The 12,500-nt window shown below is 43.4% G+C and overlaps 2 protein-coding genes across 2 annotated transcripts in view; both read right to left on the minus strand.

Moving 5' to 3' along the window:
- atad3 (ATPase family AAA domain containing 3) overlaps window positions 1-6,972 on the minus strand; it is an 11,835-nt gene extending 4,863 nt beyond the window's left edge. The window contains exons 1-12 of the mRNA XM_081384641.1: window positions 6,663-6,972; window positions 6,396-6,472; window positions 3,384-3,485; window positions 3,247-3,306; window positions 2,861-2,930; window positions 2,604-2,769; window positions 1,952-2,021; window positions 1,304-1,459; window positions 1,126-1,182; window positions 919-1,044; window positions 609-733; window positions 73-124 (exon numbers count right to left, since the gene is read on the minus strand). Coding sequence (XP_081240767.1) covers window positions 73-124; window positions 609-733; window positions 919-1,044; window positions 1,126-1,182; window positions 1,304-1,459; window positions 1,952-2,021; window positions 2,604-2,769; window positions 2,861-2,930; window positions 3,247-3,306; window positions 3,384-3,485; window positions 6,396-6,472; window positions 6,663-6,933 — 1,332 coding nt within the window. The 5' untranslated portion in view covers window positions 6,934-6,972. The remainder of the gene's footprint in view (window positions 1-72; window positions 125-608; window positions 734-918; window positions 1,045-1,125; window positions 1,183-1,303; window positions 1,460-1,951; window positions 2,022-2,603; window positions 2,770-2,860; window positions 2,931-3,246; window positions 3,307-3,383; window positions 3,486-6,395; window positions 6,473-6,662) is intronic.
- A 2,096-nt stretch (window positions 6,973-9,068) lies between these two features.
- Window positions 9,069-12,500, minus strand: part of mrpl20 (mitochondrial ribosomal protein L20) — a 10,053-nt gene continuing 6,621 nt past the window's right edge. The window contains exon 4 of the mRNA XM_081384667.1: window positions 9,069-9,354. Within this exon, the coding sequence (XP_081240793.1) occupies window positions 9,181-9,354 (174 nt within the window). The 3' untranslated portion in view covers window positions 9,069-9,180. The remainder of the gene's footprint in view (window positions 9,355-12,500) is intronic.

Here is a 12,500-nt window from a genome sequence, read left to right on the forward strand (position 1 = left end):
TCACTCAGCGCTGGAGTCCGCCGCTCGAGTGACACACACACACACACACACAGTGAGGAGAGTGAGACTCACAGTGGATCTCTTGCGCAGGAATGCATCGGCTTCGTCCACGAACAACAGCAGCCTGAAACACACAGATCAATTATTATAATCATTTACATTTATAGAGCGCTTTCTTGGCGGGTCAATCGCCGCAACCAGCTCAACACTAATAATCGTTACTGCAATTAAAACATATTTATATAACATAGCAAATGATTATTTCTATAAATGACATACAATAATTTGTAATTGTTCATTTACATTTAATACAAAGAATAAAATAATGTAATTATTACATTTTAAATTGCAAATTGTTAGTTACTGAATTTATATAAAATATTAAATATGCTGACAAAAAAATGTTTCAATGTATCTTATATTATACAAATATTTGTCATGTTATATATGCTGATATACAGTACATGACCTAAAAACTAAATATCAATATAGTACACTTGTAAAAGAATAATTCTAATTATGCCAGAAATTATTATTTTACTTCTTGCTTATTTACTATTTCGCATATCTAATATTAGTGTGTTGAGCTGTGCGTTGTGTTCGCTGACCCGCGGCGGCTGGTTCCGGCCCAGTCGAACACCTTGTGCATCGCCGTCACCCCGTCACGGCCCATAGGGGCCACGTCCCCCCCCGTCATGATGGCGTAGTCCATCCCAGAATGCATCGCCAGCTTCTGCTCACAGCCAATCAAGAGGTTACTAGGGCAGTTGCTATGGTGTTGTGGATGGTTGCTATGCAGTTGCTAGGGTGTTGTGGATGGTTGCTATGTGGTTGCTAGGATGTTGCTAAGTGGTTACTAGGGTAATTTCTTAGACGGGGCGCTGACTTGACGACGGCACAAACACGTGTGTGTGTTACCTTAGCAAAGAGCGTCTTCCCGGTCCCCGGCGGGCCGTACATGAGGATGTTGCGGTACAGGCCGCGGTTCTGCCGTGTGTTCCTGGTGGCGATGGCGATGTCACGCACGCGCTCCTCCAGAGACGGCTGCAGAGACAGGAAGTAACATGTGTTTCTCACCAGCGCACATGCTCACTAACAGGAAGTGAACGATGCGCAAACACTCACGCTCAGCACGACTCCCTCCAGCGCGTCCTGCGCTTTACTCTTCAAACGCTTCGCCATCTGAAACACACAGGCCATGAGTGTTTAGCGTGTGTGTGTGAGTGTTGAGTGTGTGTTTTCAGTGCGTCACACCTCCCTTCCTGTCTGCGCAGGAAGTGCTCATCCCACACGTCAGTCGTACCTTGACGGGGTGTTTGAGGGCTTCCGCCACCGTGATCCGAGAGGTTTCCCGAACTAGCGAAGGTTTTCCTAGCCTAGCCTCGATGTAGCGTCCCGCCACAGCCGTCGCGTTACGCGCGGAGTAAACGCCCACCGCTAGCAGCGTCAGTCCTGCCACCTACAGGAGCGGAGGAGCGTGAGACACAAGCAACACCGTCAGAGACATGCTAGCGCTTACAGATGCCAGAGACGTGCTAGCGCTTACAGACGCCAGAGACGTGCTAGCGCTTACAGGCGCCAGAGACGTGCTAGCACTTACAGACGCCAGAGACGTGCTAGCGCTTACAGGCGCCAGAGACGTGCTAGCGCTTACAGACGCCAGAGACGTGCTAGCGCTTACAGGCGCCAGAGACGTGCTAGCACTTACAGACGCCAGAGACGTGCTAGCGCTTACAGACGCCAGAGACGTGCTAGCGCTTACAGGCGCCAGAGACGTGCTAGCACTTACAGACGCCAGAGACGTGCTAGCGCTTACAGGCGCCAGAGACGTGCTAGCGCTTACAGGCGCCAGAGACGTGCTAGCGCTTACAGACGCCAGAGATGTGCTAGCGCTTACAGACGCCAGAGACGTGCTAGCGCTTACAGACGCCAGAGACGTGCTAGCGCTTACCGTAGCCGTGACTTTATCCCAGTCGGATACGAACGTGCGGAAACCTTCCCCGAATACAGCGCCCGCCGTCCTGAAGCACACAAACACAACAACCATAATGAAGTCATGTGACCATTAGCATCTGATCATATACACATAAAAAGCTATTATTCTAAAGTAAATAATGTAATAATGAGAAAAAATCTACATTTATTTTTTCTACCCTAATCCTGGGTTGAGCCTTTCAGGGCTTTTCTTTGGGTTATTATTATATTATGTGTTACTATTCCAGTGTGAGGGTAGTTTTGCGATACACAGATCCTGAGTCAGACGTAACGCCATTACACTGGAATTACTTTTAGATGTTTTAATTTTTACATCTAATATTTGTTAGACGAGCTTAAATGTAGTCAATATATATTCAAAATTATATAAAATACACTATACTGTAAAATACGATTGAAAATAAAGGAATTGTCATGCAAGCCGGTGGTTATATCGAGTATTTTAAAAAGGTTTAGAGGACTTAAGTTAATCTGTAGACATTCATTCATGTGTGAATTAAAATAATAAACAAGAGCCAGTGCTTTAGTAAAGTTAACCCCACATGTGATCTGTCCTGTACTGACCCAGCCGTTGGGTTGTTTTTAACCCAGTGTTTTTAGGAGTGTACCGTATGGACTCGAGCACGGTCTGTCTGTGCTCAGCCGCCTTCAGGCGTATCTGCTCGCGGATGATGTCAGCGTTCTCCCGCTCCACGCGCGCGCGAGCTTTAGACTCCGCCTCCACGCGCAACATCTCGTTCTTGTGCCGCAGATCCATCTCGTGCTCGATGGTGGCTGCGGGAACACACACGCCAGAACTCGACTGGGTTACGGAGACAAGCGCTGAGTTCTTCACAGTTACACTAATGACTGGTGTGAGGCTCACCTCTCCTCATGGCTTCCTGTTTCTGCACCGACTCTTCCTGTTTGCGCAGGTTCTCGTCGTTCAGGATTTGCTGTAGAAGAACAGAACACAAGTCAGAGTCACACTCAGTTCAGTTCACGTTTATTTCCACAGCGCTTTTTACAACACACATCGCTTCACAGAGAGCGCACGAGTCCACATTACAGCTCACAGAGATCTGACATCAGAGGAGACTGAGTTATGGCCTTCAGAAACGTACATTTACAACAGTTAGCGAAAAAGGTATTAATTTAAACAATGTAATAATTGTGTGGATCAAGAGTGTGAGTGAATCTGTAGACAAACACACACACACACACACACACACACACACACACACACACACACACACACACACACACACACACCTGCTGTCGGAGCTGGTCGTCGTACCGCTGCCGCGCCAGTTTATCCTGATACTGAGCTCTCTGTGGAAGAACACATCTTCTTCATCATCATCATCATCTTCATTATCATCATCATCATCATCAGTGTGAGGTCTCACCGCCTGGTGTTGTTTGGTCTCCTCGTTCAGAGTCTTCCTGCGCTCTTCTCCCTGAACGCGGATCTGCTCGCCCTTCAGCTGCTCCAGCGCCGCCTCGTACTCCTGAACCACAACACCAGTGTGTAGATCAACCATCAGACACGCACGATAACTATAACGATAACTATAACGATAACTATATTAGTGTTCACACCAGCGCACGATAACTATAACGATAACTATATTAGTGTCCACACCAGCGGACGATAACTATAACGATAACTATATTAGTGTCCACACCAGCGGACGATAACTATAACGATAACTATATTAGTGTTCACACCAGCGGACGATAACTATAGCGATAACTATATTAGTGTTCACACCAGCGGACGATAACTATAACGATAACTATATTAGTGTTCACACCAGTGGAAGATAACTATAGCGATAACTATATTAGTGTTCACACCAGCGGACGATAACTATAACGATAACTATATTAGTGTCCACACCAGCAGACGATAACTATAACGATAACTATATTAGTGTTCACACCAGCAGACGATAACTATAACGATAACTATATTAGTGTTCACACCAGCGGACAATAACTATAACGATAACTATATTAGTGTTCACACCAGCGGACAATAACTATAGCGATAACTATATTAGTGTTCACACCAGCGGACAATAACTATAACGATAACTATATTAGTGTTCACACCAGCGGACAATAACTATAGCGATAACTATATTAGTGTTCACACCAGCGGACGATAACTATATTAGTGTTCACACCAGCAGACGTTAACTATAACGATAACTATATTTGTGTTCACACCAGACGATAACTATAGCGATAACTATATTAGTGTTCACACCAGCGGACAATAACTATAGCGATAACTATATTAGTGTTCACACCAGCGGACGATAACTATATTAGTGTCCACACCAGCGGACGATAACTATAGCGATAACTATATTAGTGTTCACACCAGCGGACGATAACTATAACGATAACTATATTAGTGTTCACACCAGCGGACGATAACTATAACGATAACTATATTAGTGTCCACACCAGCAGACGATAACTATAACGATAACTATATTAGTGTCCACACCAGCAGACGATAACTATAACGATAACTATATTAGTGTTCACACCAGCAGACGATAACTATAACGATAACTATATTAGTGTTCACACCAGCGTACGATAACTATAACGATAACTATATTAGTGTTCACACCAGCAGACGATAACTATAACGATAACTATATTAGTGTTCACACCAGCGTACGAAAACTATAACGATAACTATATTAGTGTTCACACCAGCGGACAATAACTATAGCGATAACTATATTAGTGTTCACACCAGCGGACAATAACTATAACGATAACTATATTAGTGTTCACACCAGCGGACAATAACTATAGCGATAACTATATTAGTGTTCACACCAGCGGGCGATAACTATAGCGATAACTATATTAGTGTTCACACCAGCGGACGATAACTATAACGATAACTATATTAGTGTTCACACCAGCGGACGATAACTATATTAGTGTTCACACCAGCAGACGATAACTATAACGATAACTATATTTGTGTTCACACCAGACGATAACTATAGCGATAACTATATTAGTGTTCACACCAGCGGACAATAACTATAGCGATAACTATATTAGTGTTCACACCAGCGGACAATAACTATAGCGATAACTATATTAGTGTTCACACCAGCGGACGATAACTATAACGATAACTATATTAGTGTTCACACCAGCAGACGATAACTATAACGATAACTATATTTGTGTTCACACCAGACGATAACTATAGCGATAACTATATTAGTGTTCACACCAGCGGACAATAACTATAGCGATAACTATATTAGTGTTCACACCAGCGGACAATAACTATAGCGATAACTATATTAGTGTTCACACCAGCGGACGATAACTATAACGATAACTATATTAGTGTTCACACCAGCGGACAATAACTATAGCGATAACTATATTAGTGTTCACACCAGCGGGCGATAACTATAGCGATAACTATATTAGTGTTCACTCCAGCGGGCGATAACTATAGCGATAACTATATTAGTGTTCACACCAGCGGACGATAACTATAACGATAACTATATTAGTGTTCACACCAGCGGACGATAACTATAGGGATAACTATATTAGTGTTCACACCAGCGGACGATAACTATAAAGATAACTATATTAGTGTTCACACCAGCGGACAATAACGATAACTATATTAGTGTTCACACCAGCAGACGATAACTATAACGATAACTATATTAGTGTTCACACCAGCGGACGATAACTATAGCGATAACTATATTAGTGTTCACACCAGCGGACGATAACTATAGGGATAAATATATTAGTGTTCACACAAGCGGACGATAACTATAACGATAACTATAACGTTAACTATATTAGTGTTCACACCAGCGGACAATAACGATAACTATATTAGTGTTCACACCAGCGGACGATAACTATAACGATAACTATATTAGTGTTCACACCAGCAGACGATAACTATAGCGATAAGTTAACTATATTAGTGTTCACACCAGCGGGCGATAACTATAGCGATAACTATATTAGTGTTCACACCAGCGGACGATATCTATAACGATAACTATATTAGTGTTCACACCAGCGGGCGATAACTATAACGATAACTATATTAATTGCCGTGAATTCACGTAGTAAAGCTGGATGGGTTGTAATTGGTTGTTAATGTTTTTAATTGTAATTTTTTATTTTTTTACTCATTTAACTATTTAATCATAGTTATCGTTATAATTATTGTTCAAGTTATCGTTATAGTTGCGGTGCGAACTTCACTGTTAATTTTGTTGTCATCTGTATGTGAAAAGCGCAAAAGAAAAACGTTTCTACTGCATCGCTGTGATGTAAACATCTAGAGTTCGAGAGCTTATTAAACGTCATCGGTATCGCTGTGAACACCTTCATACCTTCACTTTGCTCTGATGCTCCATCTGGACCGTTTGCTCCTGCATGCGCGCGAGATCCAGCGCTTCTTTGGCATGACCTGCGGTCACAGGGGTCAAACCTCATCAACAACATCACTGTAGTACACTCATTAGGGCATTCATCCAGCGTGACCTTTGACCTAATGTCCTTCATATGCTCACGACATCGCAACACTGCAGTTATTATAATGAATGAATGAATGAATGAATGAATGAATGAATGCAGCGCGGCTCGGTTCTGGTACTCACGGGACCGGTCCAGGTCTTTGGCCGCCTGCGCCGCGCGCTCCAGCCCCGTCGGGTCGAAGTTGCTCCATTTGTCCTTGGGTTTATCCCCCGAACCGGAACCTGAGCCCCCGGGAGGAGGAGGGGGTGCGGGCGGAACCGGGCCCTCCGGCGGGCCGACACTCTGACCTCTATTGAGCCCGAACAGCCACGACATGTTCCGCTGACAGACACCGAACCACCGGGCACGGACACACTTCCACTGCACGCGAGTGTCACGCCGCGCTCTGCGCATGCGCTCTGCTCCTCACGCGCAGCCGCTCCGCGCTGATTGGCCGACGCACGCGTCCTTCCAGAAGGTCAGAGAGGAAGCCACGCCCCCCTCGCGGCGTACGGCGGCCGAAAGATGCCTGAAAGCCTCTGCGCGAGTCTTGCGTCAGCTTTCGTCATCACATGCGTTTAATAACACAGAGAAAAAAATTATCTAATAGTCTGCAACTTTGGAGAGATGCCAGTTTGTTTATCTCAAGCAATATCTTCTCAATGAATCCCAAAACTGTTATTTTTGGATTTTCTTTGAAGCGGATTCAAGTGCCTGCTTTATAATAAATCTAATTATTTTCCTGTGTAGATTTTATATTCATACATGTAAGCTTTCAAATTGTAAACATCTTTTTTTGGTATTCTTACATGAGATAAAACATTACTTGATTTCAATTTCATCCTCTCTTAACACAAAAGCACTCAGAACATGTATAATTTGCACGACCTATAAACTTTTTATCTTAATTAATGTTTACATTTCTTTTAATTTAAGTAATGCCCTCTTTCTTTCTTTTTTACCCATTCTTGTTCATTTCACTGTCTAGTTCTGTGTTTTGTTTTGTGCTATGGTGTTGCTGAATTGTTTTCTTTTATTTATATATTTGTTATTCTTAATAATTATTGTTGTGCTCTAATTTTGTTGTTTCACACTGTAAACTGGATGTTCAAATAAAGCATAAAAAAAAGATCTATGGAAAATGCCAAATAAGTTTTGTGTTAATAATAAAATAAAGGAAGTGTCTTACAAAACACTTCACAGAATTGATCCTGCTAAACATGTTTTGGAAAGATTTACGCTTAATATTTCGTATAGCTGTGAATTTTGTGCACTAGAAAAAGAAACTATTTTGCGTCCAGTATTTCACTGTATTTACTCAAGATTATTTTGAAAAGATTTAGAAACATTTATGAGCAGAAAACTGAAGCGTATGATATAAATTTGTGTATTTGATGTGCTTTTTTATACCCAAAATGACATTTAGGAATGTAAATAACAAAATATTATAGTTATTTATTTTGTTAGGAAAATACCATTTACATAAAAATAAGTGGGCTCAATGCAAACCAAATTTTCACATTTTAAAAATGAATTTAAATGATATGTAAATCTTGTGGAACAAACAAAAAACAGAAAAGCGCTGAAAACATGTAATGCTTTGAAAGCACTGGATTTTATGTAATTTTTCTATTTTTTCTTTTCCTGGCAGCTTATGTTAATGTGATGATGTGAATATGTAATACCTCTTGTTCTCATGGCATTTAATTATTTAAAAAAAAAGAGAAAGAAAAAAAGAAAAAATGAATCAGGATGAAATGACAATCTTTATATAAGACCCTTTTACAGTTGGTAAACATTGGGACGTATTTGTGTGGGCGGGGCTTAACTTCCCTCTGGCCGCTTCACTAACGCTAGTTTGCAAGTTTTGTTAGCTTGTTTTTTAACAATGACTGGAGAAAATCTAATTTTATCTTAATGTGCAAGGTCACTCACTGTCCAGGACCGCGATTGTTATTTGCAAAAGTTCATTTTAACGGACGGAACCAGATGACCGTACACGCTCAGTCAATGGACGATCTGACAGGATTAGCGTTAACGCTGCCTCTGGTTGAGTGGCCTGACTTCTACACCTACCCGATAGAGAAACCGAGGGTAAAGAGAAACTGAGGACATATATATATATTTAGATGCCTATAATATAACTATGTGCTGAATGGTCATGTAACGACTTGTATGGTACGATCTGCAGTTCTGCCTAGCCAGCGCCAAGAAGACGACACCGAATCTACGGTGCAATTTTAATGATATGAATATTTTCTAGAAATAAAAATTCCAGATACAGCATACTCATTTTTCATCGATTCTTGCACCCAACAACACAACAAGATGACATTTAATAATAAAAATAATAATTTAAGCTCCTTATTATGTAGCCGAATCAGTGCTGGTTTGTATTGGCCGCCTCCAGTTTTCCGTTTGTTTTGCCTCCAGCTAGCGCCGTGACGTAACTGTGACATCCGCTCAAAAGGGGTCTATTAGTCTACTGTAATATATATTTGCGCAGACAGGACTTGGAGACTTTGATTATAAATACAGCAGAGCAGTCATTTAGTAGGAACAAGATTTATTTGATATTGATAAGCACAGTTATTTACAGACGGCAGGCTCATCTCTCTCTCTCACACACACACACACACACACACACACACACACACACGCTCAGTGCAGCTGTGTGATGCGCGAGAAGACTCCCGGCGGCTCGCTGCCGTCCCCCAGCGCGGCTCTGAACCCCTCCTGCTGCCGCGTGCGTGCGAGTTCTGCTAGCGCCTGGAACGAGCGCGGCTCTGTGATTGACAGGTCACACAACACACGCCGGTTCAGCTGAACACTACACTGTAGAGGAGAAACACAAACGTGTGTTACACAGCCGTCAGACGTGAGCAGGAGTGAATCAGTCACACACACACACACACACACACACACACACACACACACACACACACACTCACACACTCACACACTCACACACTCACTCACTCACTCACTCACTCACTCACTCACTCACTCACTCACTCACTCACACTCACTCTCTTACACACACTCTCTTACACAATCTCTTGCACACTCTCTCACACTCACTCTCTTACACACACTCACTCTCTTACACTCACTCACTCACTCACTCACTCTCACACACTCACTCACTCTCACACACTCACTCTCACACACTCACACTCTCACACTGACTTACTCACTCACACTCACTCACTCACTCACTCACTCACTCTCACTCACTCTCACTCACTCTCACTCTCTCACTCACTCTCACTCACTCTCACTCACTCACTCTCACTCACTCTCACTCACTCTCACTCTCACTCACTCTCACACTCACTCACTCACTCACTCTCACTCTCACACTCTCACTCTCACACTCTCACACTCACTCTCACACTCACTCACTCTCACACTCACTCACTCTCACACTCACTCACTCTCACACTCACTCTCACACTCACTCTCACACTCACTCTCACACTCACTCTCACACTCACTCTCACACTCACTCTCACTCACTCTCTCTCACACTCACTCTCACACTCACCCTCACACTCACTCACTCTCACACTCACTCACTCTCACACACACACACTCACTCACTCACTCACTCTCACACTCACTCACTCTCACACTCACTCACTCTCACACTCACTGGCCCTCATTTATCAATCTTGCGTAGAAACGGGCGTATATATTGGCGTAAGATTATGCTTACACTCCTTTCATCGCCTGATTTATGAAGCTGTGCGTACCTTTGAAATTCTGGTGTACGCAATACCTGCCCTTGATAAATGCCGCGGCTGAAATCGATCGTCATTAGAATAACACGCCCCTATATATTCAAGTCTCCGCTCCCCCCACGCCCTCATTTTACGCCATGGACACACGGAAGACGGCAAATTAAAGAGAAACTTCTTTGAGAAAGAGAAAGCGAAACCAGGGAAGTGGAAAGAAACAAAATTGATTTCTAGATTTTTATTATTAATGACGCTTATTGTTATTTAGAAGAAGAATGTCGTTATTATTATTTGTATTATTATTATTATTTAAAATAAGAAGAATGGCATTTTTATTATTTTGTCAGTCTGAATTATTTTTTTGGTCATTGAAAGCCTTTCATTACTAAACCCAATCCGTGCATACCTGCCGGGCCTAACCCTGGCCTAACCATCGTTTCAAAGAATAGTACAACGGCGAGCGCGTCGAGTATAAACGCCTCGTCCGTTTGGGGAGGTGCGCGCGCAGTCTGCGGAGACTCGCGCTGCGGAGCCAGGCGAAAGTATAAACAAAACGTCAGGTAAAGCGCACAGGCTCGCAACTTAAGGAATACATATGCCTACAATTCAAATGCTTTGGTAAAGTCACACAAATTAAACATTGAAGTCCATGTTGCACAAAAATAAACACTTAATTTTATAATTACTATGTTGCTGTTTTTTTACAGTGGGTCATAATATATTATATCTTTTAGTTTGTCAGTGCGTTTTGTGGTGTTAGGAATTGTTTTTCTGCGCATTCCCGCACTCAAAACGTGCGTACACCACCTCCTGAGCAGGTGTAGGATTTGAGCGTGCCGTACGCCAAAGTCCATATTGATAAATCTCAAAGTCACCGTGGTTTTGGGTGTACGCCCGGTGTACGCTGGAAATTTGGTGTACGCACTTTTGATAAATGAGGGCCACTCACTCTCACACTCACTCACTCTCACACTCACTCACTCACTCACTCTCACACTCACTCACTCTCACACACACACACACACACACACACACACACTCACTCACTCTCACACTCACTCTCACACACACACACACACTCACTCACTCTCACACTCACTCACTCTCACACTCACTCACTCTCACACTCTCACACTCACTCACTCACTCTCACACTCACTCACTCTCACACTCACTCACTCTCACACACACACACTCACTCACACACTCACTCTCTCACTCTCACACTCACTCTCACACTCACTCTCACACTCACTCTCACACTCACTCTCACACTCACTCTCACACTCACTCTCACACTCACTCTCACACTCACTCTCACACTCACTCTCACTCTCACTCTCACTCTCACTCACTCTCACACTCACTCTCACACTCACTCACTCTCACACTCACTCACTCTCACACTCACTCACTCTCACACTCACTCACTCTCACACTCACTCACTCTCACACACACACACACTCACTCTCACACTCACTCTCACACTCACTCTCACACTCACTCTCACACTCACTCTCACACTCACTCTCACACTCACACTCACTCTCACACTCACACTCACTCTCACACTCACACTCACACTCACACTCACTCACACTCACACTCACTCACTCTCACACTCACTCACTCTCACACTCACTCTCACTCTCACACTCACTCTCACACTCACTCTCACACTCACTCTCACACTCACTCTCACACTCACTCTCACACTCACTCTCACACTCACTCTCACACTCACTCTCACACTCACTCTCACACTCACTCTCACTCACTCTCACACTCACACTCTCACACTCACTCTCACACTCACTCTCACACTCACTCTCACACTCACTCTCACACTCACTCTCACACTCACACTCACTCTCACACTCACTCTCACACTCACTCTCACACTCACTCTCACTCACTCTCACACTCACTCTCACACTCACTCACTCTCACACTCTCTCACACTCTCACACTCACTCACTCTCACACTCACTCACTCTCACACTCACTCACTCTCACACTCACTCACTCTCACACTCACTCACTCTCACACACACACTCACTCTCACACACTCACTCTCACACACTCACTCTCACACTCACTCTCACACTCACTCTCACACTCACTCTCACACTCACTCTCACACTCACTCTCACACTCACTCACTCTCACACTCACTCTAACACTCACTTTCACTCACTCTCACACTCACTCTCACACTCACTCACTCACTCTCACACTC

This window comes from Scardinius erythrophthalmus, assembly GCF_964197995.2.
Source record: "Scardinius erythrophthalmus genome assembly, chromosome: 14".
NCBI lineage: Eukaryota > Metazoa > Chordata > Actinopteri > Cypriniformes > Leuciscidae > Scardinius > Scardinius erythrophthalmus.